Raw genomic sequence first — 19,174 nt, forward strand, 5'->3', positions numbered from 1 at the left:
GCAAACCGTCCCGTTGATGAATCAGGCTGTAAAATCCTTAATTGTGCCAAAAATTGATCAATCAATTCATTGGGTTGTTGTTGTTGTGTAAAAAGCATGTGTCTTTCTACAAAAATGCTTTAATCATCTTTATAATAAGTTTCAAGTCTATTGACAGTCTCAATAAACTCATCCCCTACAGATGACATCGGTGGTGGTCAAATGTTCTATGGCCCTCAGAACCTAAACAATTATTACAAAATAGCATTTTTTCGCAGAGGATCACATATTATCCCATCCACTTCAAACAAGTAACTATCAAAGCATCTGTACCATTGCTTCCATTTCACTCTGGGTGTACCAGCCTCAGGTAAAATGCATATGGAAGATTTGCATTTTGCATGTTGGACAAATGGTGTAATATATAGGGACGGGAAAAACAAACTTAAGACCCCAGGAAGAGGCCAAATGAAAATCTGGAGGTAGCTTGGATCGTTGAAAATATGTATTCTCTGCTTGACTGGTTTAAAATAAGGTAATAACACCTATATATACAAGTAACTAACCAATAGGCAAAGTATGAGATGAACTAATCCAGATGTAGTCAGACGAACACCAGTCAAATAGCGGACAAGGAGGAGCCACACTATCAAAAGAGTTCAATCCAGTAAACGCTTCCGCTGTCAACTGGTAAGTTCCTGAAACTTGATGTGCCCCAAACTGAATCCTGTGATTCTGGTTATTCCCAGATCGCTCAAGCCATGAGCCAGAAGCCCAATTGAATTCTGAGGCTCCGTTGTTCTGTTGAACTCGAGGCTAAGCTGCGCTTGAACTGCTACTTGTTATGAGGAAGCTCTTGAGACAGATTAAGTGTAAAACCTAAACACAGGTATGAATGTTGAAATCATGCAGGGGAAAGTACCCAAGTAAGTTTCACTAGACAGTACTTTTGGGTTAGGTAGTCCAATCCCTGTAATTATGAGGATCCAAAGTATTGCTGTCTCCAGCTCGTCACCTAAATATGTTGTGTTGAAGGAGAACCAACAAGATCTTGGTAACTTCAAATCCAGCTTTATTGTAGTCTGCCACAGCAAGACAACACACAATGCAACTCCAGAGGCCATTCTAGTACCTGATCAATCGATCAGATATGATCTTGAACTCACTACAGGAGATGCAACTGCATGAGAACATTTGATAACTTAAAGATACATAAACAATTTTGGTGATTAGAAACAGCCCGCAACAGTGCACTTTTATTTTATGTGAACAAGCATTCTCCACATGCATGTGTTTCTCTGTGCTTTTCCATTTCAGATAATCAACAAAATAGAAGCCCTCTTCATGGTGTTAATGTGCAAAATATCATTGAATTAATGTCCATTCCCCGTGAGGAAGCCGTGCTCGGGTTGTTCCTGTCTTTGAACAGTCCAGGTCCTTGACTTGAGTCTTTTCTAGGGACCATTCATTAGCTGAACTGTCTATTGTATTTTTGAGTATAAATGTCATGTCATCTCCTTATTTCCAAAGAACTCATTACATAACATAATAGATGTATCTTGTGCATTTCAAAAGTGAATGGTTTACATGGCTTTATCGTAATCCACCACTATTATATCATGTCTCTCCATGCTGAGTGTGTGGCTTCTTTGCCTAAAAAAAGGAATATTGTAAAAGGTACATTGAAAGGAGTATACAGTAACCCCTGGGGCAGTGGTCTATTCTCTTGGATACCTGAGGCTGTCATTCACACTGTGCTACATGCTACATGCTACACGCTACGTTCCATGGAGGCTCTTCCTGTAGGGCACATGGTTCAAACCCCATCCCACACATCTGAAGGAGGTTCCATGTTAAGTTCTTCCTTCCTACACAATGCATGGCTAAACTCATGCCCCAACCTAGTGATATTCAAAGGAGCCCTATTGCAGAGGAGCCATGTCCCATTCATCCATTCAGTGAGCCTTTTCTTGCAGGACATATGGTTCACATGTCCCTTACTAATGATAGCATAAGGCGCACTCAACGAGAAGTCACTGTATGGAACAACCTTCTATGTGCATGTTCCCTGTGATTATGGAAACTGCTGATCAGAAATATTTCAGTGAGTGGCCCTCCCCCACTTTGCTTCTAGCTGAAAAAATATGAACTAAGTGCAAGCCATTAGACTTGAATTCAGCACAAAGAGTGACAAAGATAATCTGTTTATTCACAAAGCTGCAAAACACCCACAGCTACAAAACCCCTCCGCAGGCAGTAATTAGAGGGTATTCTGGTCATTCCTGCACCCCAGCGAGAACAAGTGAGACATTTATCACAAGCGTAGAAGGTGAGATTAGACAGATTACTTCTCAGTCTTATTTCATCAATATTTTTGAGGTCCAGTGGTGTAGGCCGGGTGAGAAGTGCCCATTCGCTGCCAGTATGGGGATCTCCAACTTATTTCAGATCCACAGATTGGCCTGAAACCTTCACTGCAAAACTTCTCATCACATGTAGGCATGACAAGCAAGTCATCACGAGGAAGGAATATCTGGTGATCTGAACATGGTCCAATAAAGAACACAACATTCTCCGAATGCGTGCACACTTGAGGTGAGATTCAAAAAAACCGACTAACAATGGATGTCCCAATACCAAACAATTTGCCACCAATGCCTGGCAACACCATAGTTGCAACTGATCCAATTCCACCAAGAAGATCAGAAAACCAGGAGGATTTGTTATTGGCATTCGCCAGCTCACGGTGCAAGCCTTCGATCTGGGACTGCAGGGACCTGGCCTTCTGCTCGAAGCCTTCCATCAACAGTTTCTCTTGTTCCTGAAAGGCAGTGGGTAAAACATGGTAAACAAGCCTCCTTTCAGATTTCGAAGGTGACATAATGGGGAGCCCCAAATTTCACCTGTGCAAATTCAGACGTAGCATCACACAACAAAAACCACATAACGTGGAAAGAACAGGGTGACATATGTACTTGGAAAAAGGAACTACAAAAATACTTTACACTAGAAAAGGAGATTTATTGAAAAGTACAAAGTTGCTTCAAGGTCACTGTTCAATAAAAGTAAATTGCAAAAGCATTAGAAGGATGCATGTTGATGCCCTACATTTAAAACATGGATGTTAAGCCCTTAGCATTAGGTAGATTTAAAGTGAGATGTGGTATTAGATGGGTGGCTGTGAGCCTAGATGCCAGAAGCATGGATAGTGAGTGCTGGCATTATAAGAATGGCTAGGGGGCCCAGGGTAGGGTATTAGAAGGGTGGCTGGAGAGCCCTGGCAGTATCAGGAGTTCTGTGATGGTGTGTGAAGGATTTATGGTGGGTTGTAGCATGAGAGGGATAGCTGAAGAGCCCTAGCATGTGTATGGAGGATACAGGTATTATAAAGATGGATATTAACCAATAGCAGTTGAAGCAAGTATATTGAGCCCTATGCATCTGAAATGTGACTGGTGAACCCTGGATGCATGGTGAGTACCATCATTAGATGGTGAGTGAGCCCAAGGTGTTGAATGGTTAGATTGGTTGCTACCTAGATCTGGTGGTGTTTGCAATCACCTTGCCTTACGGAGTGGACTTGCCCTTACCTTGAGTTTACTGGTCATCACCCTCTCATTCTCCTCCACTAGCTTCTTTCGGTCCTCTTCCATCTTAACCATCAGCTGCTGCACATGCTCCTCGTAGCTGCGCTTCTGGTCCTCCAATTTCTGCTGCAGCTTGGCCTGATTTTCCTCCATCACCTGTCGCTCGCGCTCAGCTGCCTCTGCCCGCATCCGCTCCGCTGAAGGCGTAAAGGAGGAAAGTCAACAAGAAGCTAAAGAAAGCAGTCACAGTGTCTAGTAAAAAAATATCTAGCCTGTGAATAAAAATAGGTATCTTAATGTTTATCATCAGTAAAGATACTTAAGATAAACTTAGGATAAAGTAGAGAAACTTAAAATAATCAAGACTTAGGAATCTACATGGTGCACTGTGGATGTGCTGCAATGGCATCTGTTAGACCTGCTGGAGCCCTTGCCTGTAGTTGGCAGCAGTCCCAATTATAAACAATTGATGTAAAAATGCCCCATAAGCCCCTGTGAATGGAATCTCCCATACCAATGTATAGTGAGTGTGTGCCCGCCTGGGAGCCATGTTTGGTTTTCTATATAGCCCAAAGCAAATCTATCTTTTCTCAAATTCACACCTCCTTTTGGGATTAACAGCTCTTCTTGCAGCTACAGTGATCCTTCAGAGCAGACAGAAAATAAGTGGCCCACAAAATACAGAATCTCAGGACCATGATTATTAAAGTCCTTCATCCGTTTTCCCCCTTCCTCCATACTGATGAAATATTCAGATCCTAAAAGACCCCATCACCTGATTAGTCACCGAGGCTTCCCTACTGTCCATGGTCGATATGCTCAACCTCCATAGAGGTGTGGCGCAGCAGCAAGGGCAGCTGACTCCAGGACACAGGGGCTCACGGTTCAATCCCCGGCACCGGCGGCAGGTCGGCCCAGCACCATGTGACTCTGGGCAATAGCTCGCTTAATCTTCCCGACGGCCCCCAGCGCCTTGACGCCTTGAGGGGTAATTGTTTGCGCTTTACAAATACTGGTATTTCATATTTCATTTCCATATGAAGCACCTTTGGGCTTTAATCTCTGATAACATAAAATTCAACAATATATATCTATACACTCGTATAGACCTATAGTCAAACGTCAACGTATTCAGTTGAATTGTACGATGATTAATGTTGTGTTATTTTATAATCATGCCAACATTAAAGCGGGGATGTCAGGATACATCTATGGACAGGACCGCACTGCCCCACTATGTTGTCCAGGGGGTTCTAGAGATGTTACAGATGTGGGGTATTTTCAGCGGCATCGCACATTCAGTAGATGGTGTGCGCGCTGGATGCAGGACAGCTTTTGACCTTCTTGAGTGCTACTGAGCGCTCCGTGGAGATCCCACATGGGTGGATAATGTGTACATTGGTTGCAGTATTTGTAGAAGCTCTCTCTAGTGATTTTGCATGTTACATCTCAGACGGATGTGTTCCTCTGGCGGCTGTATGTGGATGTTTGTACAGATACTTAGTGATGTCCTTGGTAATTCATCTGCATAGAGTTGGTGGATCACATGCAAAACTGTTGCGATACCCTACACTTGGAATTCGGTGGAAATGCAGACACCCAGTTCCCTGGTTACAGAATAACATGGAAGAATAATATAATCTTCCAACACAAACTGTGCTACAAACTGTTGATAACCAGGGATATGATGCAATGCATTTGATATCACTCTGGGATAAATAACCCAACACCAACACTGTGTCGTCTGCACTTTTCCATTGTATAATTTGCACCTTCTATGGATATATCTAATATCAAGAGCAATATAATTTCTACCAAAGGGTAAATTATTGGGGCTTGACTAATGTGTGTATGATAATATAACAACATTACACTAATTTTCATACTATTCAACAGAATACCTTGAAGTTAGACCATAGATGCTCTTGGAATGAGTCACACAGAAAACTTCTTTTTTTTAATTATATAGGACAATAAATACCTTGACTTGAAACTTTGCTCTACTTCAAGCATTTAGTGTCTCAAACACTTCCTGCACTCATTCAGACCCGACTGTCCAGCGCCAACCACAGGCTCAACCCAACCAAGCTAGAATTCCATTCATTTTCCTAGAACAGGAAATAGCTAATTCATTCAATACCATGGTGAATTCAAAGCCTAACTTTCACCCAACAATAAGGCACTTGGATTCACCCTCCACGCCAAACTCACCTTGCAAGAACACATGCCAAGAAAGCAAGAACTGCCTGGTAACAGTTCTCGATACTAACGAAAGTGAAATTGTTCCTTTCGTAAAGTTACATCAGACCTACTGTTCAAGCCTTTGTACTTTTGCAAGTGGATGGTAACAACACTCTTGTACATGACGTCCTATACTCCATACTGGCATCCTTAAGGGGATCCTACATGATGAAGCACACCTCCTGTGAGTCCTGAAGAAAGCCTTGTGTGAGTCCTGAAGAAAGAGGACTACAGCACTTGACGCAGCTCCACTGGCTCATCTTGTCGGTTCGCATCATCTTCAACACCAACTGCATCATCAACAAAGCCAATACAACCAACCCCTCATCTATAATTTTATTTTTTACTTTATTTTTAAGTCATCGTTAAATTTGATAACAAATAAAGCATACTGTTATGTTTTATATAGGTACTCTAATATAGGTCCAGGAAAAATGTTACCCTTTCCCTACATCATCTCCCCTACATTTCACATGAATGAGCCTTATAAGGACATAACTCCCAATAAGGACAGAACGCCTTATAGGGACAGAACGCCTTATACGGATTGACGCCTTTTATGGACTAAACTTTTCACCTAGTTCCATGCAGAGGGAGGGATTTCCCAATCAGTAATGCTAAGACATTATCCTTAGCACATATGAACAATTTATGAGGACACTACCTATCAACACACAAGGTTTAATCACATACATCATCCTCATACTAAACAATGGCTAACATACGCACAAGGGGCAAAGGGACTCTGTATAAATACAGCACCTCTTGCTATCAGTAGTTGGAGGGAAACAAGACTTCAAGGCCGGCACACTGACCAGAGACGCTGAGGCTCCTGCATGCAGTCGCTCCGGCTGACAGTGGTCTAAACATCCCTTGCGGGGTGTCCAACAGGAGACCAGGACGAGGTCCCACACTCATTATTCAGGTAATGGGGTTAAACTAAATCCTAGCAGGATTCTTGGCTCCTAGGCTTATTAGCTCTTTCACACCTACTCACATGCTAAGTACAGTTGGGTACATATAGACAGGCATCGTAGGAGTATGTGCTTTATTTTATAAATGCATTTTATATTCACGTATATGTTCATGACTATTGCAAAATGGTAGAACTATACTATTCCTTTTTATTCACTGTACTGCTGATCCTATATCTCTGCTACTGTGTAACAGTTGTAGCAGCGCATATATTTTACACTAGAAGAACAATGGTAAAATTAATTCTTATTGTAAACATTCTCGACTGTTTCTTCTGTGCATGTCCCTGAGACCAAATGAGCAAGCACAAGTGACTGGGTGAAAAGTAGTATTTTGTTTCCACGAGTCTGAGGAATCAGGGCTTGATGTGTTCTGAGCTTGCCAAAAACTAATCTCTCTGATAAAAGGAGATTCTAGTGGCACTGTGAGCTTGCTAATGCAAACCCTACTAACATACTCGGTGACGGTGCACAGAGACAGTCTATCACCAGACCCACAGTGTATGTTGTCCAAAAGCACAGGTCATGTAGGGGTACTATAGGAACTACACTACAATACAAACAGTCAATGTCAAAATCATACAATACAGAGCAACAATTTCATCATTTCATACTTGCAGATAGCTGGTACATACAGGAAAACTGCAGAACACAAAACATATTTAGCTCATATGAACTTGTTTTCACGTCAAGATCCAATACTAACGCAAACAGGACAAAATTACCTTCATCCCTGATGTAAGAGGTAGTGTTGAGGCATAGATATGCAGTGCACCATTGTGCGTCATTACAAAACAGTAATACTTTTATCCATTCTTTCACTGGCAGTCCATGTCTCCAATATATGTCCACTCATCACTATGCGAAGAGGAGCTTCAACAGGAGGCATACTGATAGCTTCCCACCTTTTGACAGCAGTCCTCTGCAGGGGGTAAAGAGAGTTCTATGGACCCCCCCAGACATCCCCTTGCAGGCGAGTGCAGTCAATGACTGCACCCGCCTGCAAGGGAATTTCTATTCCCCTTTAAAATTCCAGGAGAGTTTCCGACTGCACTGTGAAACACACAGCAGCTTCAAAACAGCTGCTTTTCATACAAATCAGTATCAGTGTGCGGCTGCCCTGGGGGCAGCACATTCACCATAATGTGGCGGATTTACCTAATTGCACTTAGCACATCTTTTTAATTGCAATCAAGGAAAACACGCTGCATGTGTAATGTTGCCCCTGGGCTTTGATTGTCAAGTGTTGAACTAAGTTCAGGCATCCGTGGGTGGGAAATCGAAACCGTGTAGAATTAGGGCAAAGCCCTAGTTTGCAGAACACAGGGGACAGAGTCGTACATATCAGTGCTAAGTCTGAAAAGGTAGGGTTAGTGCTATAAATGTGGAGTATCGAGCTTGCAAAGATTTTTTCAGTGTCCAATAGAGACAGATGTCTAGAGGCGACATTCCTCCTTTGTGTTCAAATGAATCTAGTGTTAAGAATCACACCTCTGGGTACAAGTCCTCAAGTGTTTGAAGGCAGAGAGAGTTTAGTTGTAGTTGCGCTTTCGGCTCCAAAGAAATACAGATTTTAGGGTTTGCTCAGGTTTGGAACCATGGGAAAAACCGTTCACCTATCTTCATCATGCTCAGTATTGAGCACGAGACATGCGAGGCAAGCAAAAATGGTGAAGAGTGGGGTCTTTCCTACATGTCCAGTTTGAACTCATATGATGGCAGCTTTTTTTAGTGATATATCCAGTAGTATATAAAGCCTTTTGCGTTACGTGAGGACACAGTCATTTTTGTTAGGCACAGGGAGATTAAGTGATTTGCCCAGAATCACAGGATGTTGAGCGTCTTTGCTGAGACTCGAACCCGGTTCCCCAGATTTGAGGTCGACCGCCCTAGCCGTAAGGCCAACTCGTGTCCCTATATTTGCAATATAGCAGCATCAAAGGAAGACTGCGCATGCTCTTGTATGTTTCAGTTAGTGAGTGGCTGTGCCTTTCACATGTCTCAAGAAAGTGTGTTGTTGTGGGTTAACGTGTCTCTGGACGACTGCCCTTTAACATTTGGATGGATGTGCATCTGCTTCGATGGAGTGTATGTTAGCAGATGGCTGCTGTTATCCGTGTTACCCACCCGGATAATGACCAATCGCGTGTCTTCTACCAGAGTACAGGTCATCCACTGGACAGAGTTCTTCATTTTCTTTTTCTCTTAATGTAGAGACAGTGGACGCAATTATAGGACCCAGTGAGATTAGAGCTTGGTGAATTACCTTCATCACATTCCTGTAAAGTTCCTACTGCTAGTCGTGTGACAGCTTCCACTCCTCTCCAGAGAAACACGCAGAAGCACAAAATGTTATGTTGTGAGGCTCCTGCAGAGACATCCCTCCCCAGGCTGTGGCTGGCGCTTCCTCCTCCAACCCTAGAACGGTCCTATTAAAGCGCGGGGTGGCCACGGGCGGTGAGAGGGGCAGAGAGTCCAGGCGAGTCCAAGCCTTGCACCAAAAAGAAACTACACGCTGTCTCGTTCTCCCACACATTTACTACCACAATGATATTTACGGAGACCTGCCAAAGAGCCTGACTCCAAAGTCTACAAAGCCAAGCAGCCAAGATGTCCTTCGATTTACAGAGACTTGAACAGGCTAAACTGGGTCTAACGGATTAGGATTACGTTTAGGGTACTGTGTACTATTTAGCCCATGGCCTTCTGGAACAAAAAAGGTCCATCATACTTCCTTGCAGAAATTGGACCCACATTACATCTCCTCTTGGAACTTAGTGACGGTCATGCACAACTCGGACACCTCTTCCAAATATGGAGGGTGATCTCTGGGAGTGATAGGTTCTAAATTGTGAAAACACCCTGGACCCTAAACTCAGATCAGAAGCGGACCACCTCATATTTAGAAAACTGCTAAAAACTGAACTTTACAAGATCGCTTTCACCGAAGTCCAGAGCCGCTATTGAAGAATGTCATAAGAGATGCACCTTCCCCGACTGGATTCCTCCTGCCCACACATAATCAACTCTGTATTATGATTTATCATCAGTTGTTTATTCACTGCAGTGTCTCAAAGTTGTTGATAATAAATAAATACATGGCTCTGGAAGTAAGAGGAGTGTAGCATCCTAAGAGGCTGACTACAAGAAACCTGCAATGCATTGAGTAGTGAAGGTGGATCTGTACTATGTTGTATGCAATGGCTCTGAGTGAGACACCTGAGGTCTGTAAAGGGTGGTGGAAGGGGATCCTGAAGGTTGTGAAGGCAACAGAGGACACCATTGAGACATATTTCCATAGGATGGAAGAAGCAGTAGAGAAGACAGCGGAGGAGGCTGCTGAATGAGCCTACCTACTGAGGACTAGGACTTTAACCACAATGGATTGGGGCAATGAACTGATGAGATGAGGAGGATTTTGTAAATGTTGCATTAGGTTGCAGGGTCAGAAATGGTGGTCAAGGTAATGAAGAAGGGGAGCCTCATTTTCCTGCAGATATGAAGGTTTACTGAGATATGTAAAATGACGCAAGTGGTCCATTAATACCTCCTTCCTGTTCTGTTAGTGAACCTAGAATGATCTGGAATAGAGACTGGAAAGGTGGAATCATTCCAGGAATGATGGATTTCCACCTACTTGGACGATAATTCAGTTTGGAATACATAGAGCTGAGACATATGGACCCCATGTAAACAGCAGGCATGAGCATGTCATTTTGGGAGGCTCTGCCTGCCATTTTGTCCACTTATGCGACCTCTCACCTTCTATTGCCTTGTCACTCTCCGTCAGGGCATTGTCAGCTTGTAGGATTGATGTAGCCATGGACTCCTGGCCCTTCAAGAAGCTCTTGAGCTCCTCATCTGCCTACAAAAAAATCAATGACAGGGAAAATCAAATCAGTGTAAAACTGCAGCAAGTCATCATACGGCCACGTGGTAGAAGACGCCAAGGGATCCCAGAGCTCAGGTGGACATTTACAATATTCCGAACACCAGTGCTACCCACATACATTATTCTCTGCTTCTCTGATGGAGTTGTAGAGGGCTGTCAAATGCTAGTATATTATTTTACTGGCACAATACTGCAGAGTTATTTTTCTACTCAGACTGTTAAGGAGCATGTTTCTTTGTACACAGTAATGCATGACCGGGTTCTCATTTCAGTCAAGTCAAGTTTATTAATTTGCATAGTTTCTAAAGCCCATTGCAGTGAGATACAGGAAGTAATTGAAAATCAAGAATGTACATCAAGGAGCACAATTCCCTCAGACAGCTGTAGCAGCTAGACAAACAAACTAGATCGCCACATAAAAGTATTTAAAAATGCAAGGCAAATCAGTAATAGCTAGTTGGCTGAGTAACAGCATCTAGTGTCAGCCAATCATTGCACAGTGAGTTGAAATGCAAATATGTAAAGTGTTCTGTGCGATTGATGTATGGGAATGTGGAAGTAGGCGTCCTTGAGATTAAATGTGGCAAGGAAGTCACCTTTCTTTAGCAACGGTAGAACCTGTTGTAGTGTGACCATATGAAAGTCGTCTGATTGTATGTCCAGGTTTAGGGGCCTTAGATCTAGAATAGGTCTGAGGGACCCGTCCTTTTTGGGTATGAGAAATTACAGAGAATAAACTCCTGTGTTTTGATGTTGTTTTGGGGCTGGTTCTATTGCATTCTTTTGCAGTAGAGATGCTACTTCTTGTCTTAGTAGTATGAGGTGTTCCTGTGACAAGGGACGCTGTCTGGGTGGTATTGTTGGAGGAGTGGAAGTGAGCTCCAGGCAATAACCTGACTGAATTATTTGTCTCACCCACCTGTCTGTGGTGATGGAGTTCCAGACAGATATGAACTGTTGTAATCTCCCCCACCCCCCCGACAGGAGTGGAATGGTCTGGGGGGATGGAAGGGAAGTCACTGTTTGAAGTAGAGGCGTTGCGATTATTGTTGCCTCTACCTCTGCCCTTATTGTTGTTTCCTTGATACCCTCCTCTATAATATCCCTTACTGGGCGAGGTTTGGTTGGGCGCTTTCTAAGAAGAGGAGGTATTGTCAGTTTGAAAACCCCTAGAGGCGCCCCTATATGAGGAGCGACGAAAGGAAAGTCTATGGGCTTGCGTTTGTAAAGCTCCCATAGATTTTGCCGTATCTGTATCTTTTTTCCCCTGTGTTTATTGCTCTAGAGGCTGTGTCTGCAGTGTCTAGTGCACAGCGTATGGAGGTATTTGTAATAACCTTGCCTTCCTGTATTAGGCAGAAGCCCTAGTCTTATATTGTTCTGGCAGGTGTTGCAGGAGTGACTCGAACTCATCATAATGGGCGCTGTCATTCTTGCTGATAAGGCTTGAGTGTTAGCAATCCTCCAGAAATCGGCTGCTTGTGAGATGGTGTGTTTTCCTGAAGCATCTAAAAGACTCTTTGTCAGGTGGTGGAGCATCCCCTGTTGTCTGCGAGTTAGCTCTTTTCCTCGCATTTTACACTACTAATGAATCCAATGGCAACTGTCCTTTAATATATGCTGGATCAGTTGGAGTTGCTTTGTACTTTTTTTCCAGTCTGGGGTTAATTACCCTGGCTCTGACGGGGTCTTTATATATTTTGGGTGCATGTTTTACCACTCACCTAAGTATTGGTAGTGTGGTTGTGGTCTTATGTGACAACAGTAGTGTGTCCATGAGGAAGTCTTCTTCCACTGGATCTGTGTGTGTGCAAGTCTACTTCATGGAATGTGGCTGCTCTATGAATGAGCTGCGTAAACCCAATAGTATCGTCTGGGGGAGATGGTCTAGACGGGTATACATCATCTTGTGGCATATCTGGTGCATCTGGTGCATTATAATCATCCCATGGGTCACCTGATGGCCCAGGAATATCATCTGGGTCATCAATGTCGTCTATGTGTTGTTCACTTTCTACCTCCTGTGAGTAACTGTACCCATCATCCTCATCTTGTGGTATAAGACTATGTGTACTAGATGGTGAATGTACAGGAGAAATATCCATTGGTATTTCTACTTCTGGTGAAGGAATCCTTATGGGGGAAGTTTGAGCATGTTTTTTTAGAGGAACTGGCGTTAGTTTAGGATAGTCCATCTTCCTCTTTTGAGGCATTGTAGTGACATGTCCAGTCTTTGGATTAATATGAAGAGTCTTTTGCTTTGGGTCAGGTTGGAAAAGCTCTTCTACTGGTAAAACCTTTTACGGCGCCGATTTATCTTGTTTGGGGCCGAAATGCTTATGTTTTACAGTGGCTATTGTCTTTGGATCAGGTTTTGGTTTCGGTTCCGAAGACTTGCTATCGTGTTTTTTTCTTAGGATCCGTGTTCTTTGGATCCGAGTCTTTTCTTCCCGGAGTACATTTGGACTCATCTACCTTCGGAGCCAAAGTATGTTTCGGTACCGTAGCAGTCTTCGGGTCCACTTTTTTCGGAACCGGGGTGGTCTTCGGTTCGGTAGCTTTGGGAACCTCTTATTATTATTATTATTTATTTTTATAGAGTGCGTAGTCACCATGAGGTATCCCAGCGCTAACAGACCCTATCTCCTAAGTTCAGTGAGACAGGGGAGAAACGAAGGGGGGAAGGGGGCAGACGATCAGGGTTACGGGCGAGCATGATTCATTGGGGAAAGAGGTGAGTCTTGAGCCGCTTCCTGAAGCGAAGGTATTGTAGTTCAAGTCGCAGGTCGCGGGGGAGTGAGTTCCAGAGACGTGCAGTATGGACTGAAAAACGTCTTCCTCCTGAGCGGGCTTTCTTGAATCTGGGGATAGTGATGAAGTTTTCCGTGTCCGAGCGGAGGGGTCTTGTAGATTTATAGGGTATGATGAGTTTCCTGAGAACAAGGGGGCCTTGATTTTGTAGCAGTTTGTGGGCTAGGCACAGGGCCTTGAATTTGACCCGCTCCCTTATCGGGAGCCAGTGGAGGAGTTTTAGGGCAGGTTTAGCCGAGGCTCTGGCAGGGGTATTTGTGAGAATCCGAGCCGCAGTGTTCTGGATTCTCTGAAGCTTGTTGAGCGTCGCTTCGGGGGCGCCCAGGTAGATCACATTGCTGTAATCAAGCCTCGAGAGTATTAGGCCTTGAATTAGCAATTTTTGGGAGTTGGAGGGCAAGAGGGGCAGGACTTTCCTCAGCGATTTCAGGAGCCCGAAGCAGGTCCCGGCTACTTTCTTTGCCTGTACAGTGAACGAGAGGTCTGTGTCGAGCCACACACCAAGGCTTTTTACTTCTTCTTTTGGGTCAGGGGGGGGCCCAGACAGGCTGGCCAGATGTTCGGGGAGAGTGTGAGTCCTTTCGGGCCAAGGAGCAGAACCTCAGTTTTTGTCCCGTTTAATTTTAAGGCTGAGCTGCTCATTCAGTAGTGGACTTGCGTAAGGCAGTTAAATAAATCTGCTGATTGTTGTCTGGGGTGAGATAGTGACACCACTAGTTGTGTGTCGTCAGCATAGCTGACGACGCTCACTCCGAACGGGGTGATGACCTCCTCCAATGTGGACATGTAGATATTAAATAATGTGGGGCTCAGGGAGGCACACCACATTGGAGGGGAATTTCGGAGGAGCGGGCGTTCTTCTCCCAGATCTGATAGTTCCGTTGAGCCAGAAAGGATGAGAGCCAGGATAGGGCCAAGCCTTCCACACCAACTCTCTTGAGTCTTTTAATGAGAAGTTGGTGGTTGACGGTATCAAAGGCCGCGCTTAGGTCGAGGAGGATCACTGCCACTGATCCTCCTCCGTCCAATAGTGCTCTGGCCTCCTCTACCGCTGCCAGGAGGGCGATGTCAGTGCCCTGCCCTGGGCGAAAGCCCGTCTGGGAACTTTTTAGCTTGTTGTTGACCTCCAGGAACTGGGAGAGTTTTTTATTAACCAGTTTTTCAGCAATCTTGCTGATTCCTGGGAGTAGGGAGATGGGCCTGTAATTAGCTAAATTTTCAGGGTCGAGGGAAGGTTTCTTTAATAGAGCTTTCACGACTGCCGTCTTCCAGCTCGGGGGTACGACTCCCTGTTGGAATGAGGCATTGATCAGATGAGTCAGGGGGGGAGTAATCGTGGGAGCTACCTCCTTGAGGATCCGAAGTGGGGCGGGGTCCCTGGGGGATCCGCTTTTTATGGATTTTAACGTGTTTCCTACTTCTTCGATCGTAACTTGACCCCAAGAGGAGAGACAACTGGGTGTTAGGGAGTGCGGGAGATCGTTTTCCTCGCACGGATTCGCGGTGGGAATTGAATCAAGAATTTTTTGAATTTTTTCATGAAAGAAATTGGCCAGTTGTTGGCATTTTTCCTGATCGGCTTTGGGGTCTGTGGGCTGTCTCGGTCCAGGTTCTGGGGTTTTCAGAAGTTCTTTTAGGATGGCGTAGGATTCCTTACTTGAGCATACCGCTTTCTCTATTCTTTCCTGGAAGAAAGCACTTTTCGTTTTTCGAATCGTAGTTTTATACATTGAGAGAGAAATAGAATAAGCATCTTTGTTTGTTTCCGATTTGTTTTTTCTCCAAGAGCGTTCCGTTCTCTTGCACTCTTGGTGCAGAGCTTTAAGCTCTGGAGTGTACCATGAAGCGGACGATACTCTTTTGGGATGTTTAAAGGAGGCAGTTTTAGGGAGGAGTGTATCAAGAGAAGAGGTGATCCACTCATTGAACTGCTTATCGGCCGTGGCAGGATCAGTGGATGGCTCAGGGATGGAGTCTGCAAGAGCAGTGGCCCATTCCCCAGGTATGAGTTTCTTCCACCGTCTATCGGTGACCTGAATTTTAGTAGTTTGAGGGGTCATGGTGGGTGTTTCCCAGGAGATAGGGACCAGAGAATGGTCCGTCCATGGAAGGGTCAAGGGTGGCCTGGTGGTGATGGTTGCCACATTAGTAAGGATGGGATCCAGTAGGTGTCCCTTCTCATGGGTAGGCTCATTGTTGACCAGTCGGATATTGAGTGACAATAGGTCTTGAAGGAGGTCGGAGGCTATCCGGTCAGTAGGGTCCATGAAATGAAGGTTCAGGTCGCCTAGAATAATAAAGTTGGAGGCAGAAGATGCTAATTGTGAAGCAGATTCGGTAACGGCATTGAGGAAGTTCCCAGGGGCACCTGGGGGGCGGTAGATCAATAGCCCTGACAGGGAGTGAGCTGGGGAGGTTTGGATGGAGAATTGACAGCTTTCGCAATCCTCGATATGGGCGTTGGAAGTTCTACAGGTGAGTTGTTCCCTGAAGATTATGGCTACCCCCCCTCCCCTCCCTTTGGGTCTGTGTAAGGCTTGACAGAGGTACCCTGGGGGAAGGGCCGTGACGATGTCCGAGTCGGAACTGTCTGATAGCCACGTTTCCGTTAAAAACAGCAGATCGAAATCATGATCTTGGATTAACAGGTTTGTTTCGAGCGCATGTTTGGGAAGGGAGCGGCAGTTGAGAAGTCCCATCTTCAGTCAGGGTTTTGCTGAGCCCAAGGGAGTCGGATTGCAGCGCATACAATTAGAGAAGGGTTTACCTTCAGTGTGCGTGTGGTAGCAGGCCAGGATTTTCTTAGGTTGAAGTGCGCGGAGCATGTCTCCAGTATACACCACGCGGTCATGAGGGACATCCGACAGAGTCTCTGGGCCTGGGTCCGTCTGGGCCCGGACGGGCCCAGACGGGCTTGCCTTTGGCGCGCCTTCGGCGCGCTGACGGCGCGCCCGCTGCGCCCGTCCGCTGCGCTGCCTGAACTGACACATAATTTATGGAAGGAGAATGAGCGTTGAAGGGGTGGGCGTGGCCACGAGAGGTGGGCGTGTCCGTGGCTCCTCGTGGCCGGTGATGGCGGCGTGCGAGTGGAATCCTGTCCTGACAGTGTTGAAATCGACTGTCTAGGGGCATATGAGGTCAGTGCTGGGGGGGGAGTGCGCAACGCGATTAAAATACAAAGTTATCACAGTTTTTCAAATCAATGTCACAGATTTAGCAAGGTTTCACTCCCGGCTTTCCGCCTCAGGAGACTCAGGTCTAATGCGTCTCTATTATTCAGGGCGCGCTTTTATCTGCTTGGTGAGGGGTGGGCGTGGCCACGAAAGGTGGGCGTGTCCGTGGCTCCTCGCGGCCGGTGATGGCGGCGTGCGAGTGGAATCCTGTCCTGACAGTGTTGAAATCGACTGTCTAGGGGGATATGAGGTCAGTGCTGGGGGGGTGGGGGGGGAGTGCGCAACGCGATTAAAATACAAAGTTATCACAGTTTTTAAAAATCAATTTCTTTGCCGAGATTGCCAAGATTGTTTGCGGCTCGATCGCTTTCGGTACCGATGGATGCTTCGGTGCCGGCGTTCATCTTGGCGTAAGGACCTTCTGCTTCTCGGGACCGACAGACTGACTCGAGCCCGAGTCGACTGGAGGCTTTTTTATATTCTTCGCTGCCGAGCCAGAAGGCGGGGCGTTGGAGGTTTTTGGTCGGTGTGCACCTGGACCCGAAGGTGGAGGTGGAACCGAAGCCTGTCCCGGTATGGTGGGGTGAACAGGGTCGACGTTTGTACTCACGACCTGTTGACCAGCTGGAAGATCTTCATCTTCGGATTGATCCTCGGCTCCAGAAGCTGAATCCTCTGCTTCGGAAGCGATGTCTTCGTGCTGCTGTTCTTTGGCGTCTACCTCGATCGGAGCCTCGTCTATGATTCTATGATGAGGTCTGGTGTCGACGAAGATGACTGCGCCATTACTCTTCGAGCTCGACGGTCCCTGATAGTTTTCTTGGACCGGAACGAAGCGCAGGCCTCACAGTCTGGACTCTTGTGCACTGGAGATAAGCACAGATTGCAAACCTCATGAAGATTGGTGTGAGGGAATTAGTGTCCACACCGAGGGCACTTCTTGAAGGGTGTTCTTTCCATGAGCCAAAGGCCCAATGGCGCAGTTGGGCCCGACGGCCCCGACCAACGCTGGAATCGAGAAGCGAAGCCTTTCTTCGACGCAGGTAACCGGAATCACTGTCAAAGACGATGCTGATGGCATTATGATTGTTTATGAATTCGAAAAGAGATTGGTAACGGGACTGAACGATGAACACAGCCGAGCCCGATGGTGGAAAAAAACAATCTGAAGATGGAGTCGATGCACATGCGCGCTACGGTCCAAGGGAGGAGTTATCCAGCAGACAAAGACTCTTCCAAGACAACAACAAAGTATAATCATCCGGGCCCACCACCAGATGTTGATCTAATGCAATAGTGTGCGGTCTGCAGCCCATATGCCTCAAACATATATTTTCCGGATTAGAAGTGTTGTCTAACCAGAGGGATAGCTATGCTGTGAGACTAAGGCAGGAGAGGGAAGCTGGGCCAGGAGCATGCCTGCTTCACTAGATGAAATGAGGACAAGTAACCTGATAGATAGCTCTGCTGTGCGAGCCTGCAAGACTGGAGGAAAGAGGCTGTGTAACCTGAGGGATAGCTCTGCTGTGAGACTAAGACTGGAAGAATAGGCTGTGCAACCTGAGGGATAGCTCTGCTGTGGAACCCTGTAAGACTGGAGGAAGAGGCTGTGTAACCTGAGGGATAGCTCTGCTGTGGGAGCCTGCATGACTGGAGGAAGAGACTGTGTAACCTGAGAAAGAGCTCTGCTGTGAGCCTGTAAGAAATGAGATAGAGGCTGTCTAACCTGAGGGATAGCTCTGCTGTGGGAGCCTGTAAGGCTAGAGGAAGAGGCTGTGTAACCAGGTGGCAGGTACCACAGGCCCTTAGGAACAGACTTGAACCTGTACTCCAGCTCGTCCACCTCGTTGTGGCCATCTGGCGGCAAAACTGATCAGCTCTGTATTGATGCTTTGGGTATTGGGTGGTTATTGGTTGTGGATTAACCCTGGACTGGATTGTGAGTAACCTTGCACAGGTCTCTGCAGGCCACAAGATCACACAGTGAATCATCCATCTGCCCCTACCCCGCCCGAGACTGAGCATATCCGCTGCAGCACGAGTGATCTCTTCCCTCCTTTCCCCCACTGAATCACCGCAGGAGCCTGGAGTCAGCGCTGGGGGTGCTGTGCATGGAGCACTAGTGGAGCTGTGCATGGAGCAGCCAGGAGAGCTGCAGGTTATGCTCACGGTGCACCGGCAGAGCAGTTCACAAAGCAGCAGGGAGTGTTGCGGGGTTTAGATGCACCGGCAGAGCGGTGCACGGAGTGCTGTGCACTGAACAGCGGGAGTGCTGTGCACGGAGTGGGAGTGCTGTGCAGGGAGCAGCGGGAGCACTGCAGGGAATGCTCATGGTGCACCGGCGGAGCTGTCTGGGCCTCAGTGGGGGAGCGCTCCTCTTCCTTGTTTCTCTGCAATCTGTCACTTTTGTTTCTCTCACTTTTGGTTCTCTCATCGATATCCTGTAACTTTGTCATCTCTTACCTTTTGTTTTCTCTCTTCCTATTTCTCTTTACATTTCTTCTATAGCTCCGCTCC

At 46.1% G+C, this 19,174-nt stretch overlaps 1 protein-coding gene across 1 annotated transcript in view; it reads right to left on the reverse strand.

Moving 5' to 3' along the window:
• Nucleotides 1-1,034: 1,034 nt before the first annotated feature.
• Nucleotides 1,035-19,174, reverse strand: part of LOC144770823 (guanylate-binding protein 3-like) — a 78,399-nt gene continuing 60,259 nt past the window's right edge. Inside the window, exons 9-11 of the mRNA XM_078655596.1 lie at nt 10,544-10,646; nt 3,570-3,763; nt 1,035-2,800 (exon numbers count right to left, since the gene is read on the reverse strand). Coding sequence (XP_078511722.1) covers nt 2,582-2,800; nt 3,570-3,763; nt 10,544-10,646 — 516 coding nt within the window. The 3' untranslated portion in view covers nt 1,035-2,581. The remainder of the gene's footprint in view (nt 2,801-3,569; nt 3,764-10,543; nt 10,647-19,174) is intronic.

Source organism: Lissotriton helveticus, chromosome 7 (assembly GCF_964261635.1).
Source record: "Lissotriton helveticus chromosome 7, aLisHel1.1, whole genome shotgun sequence".
Lineage (NCBI taxonomy): Eukaryota > Metazoa > Chordata > Amphibia > Caudata > Salamandridae > Lissotriton > Lissotriton helveticus.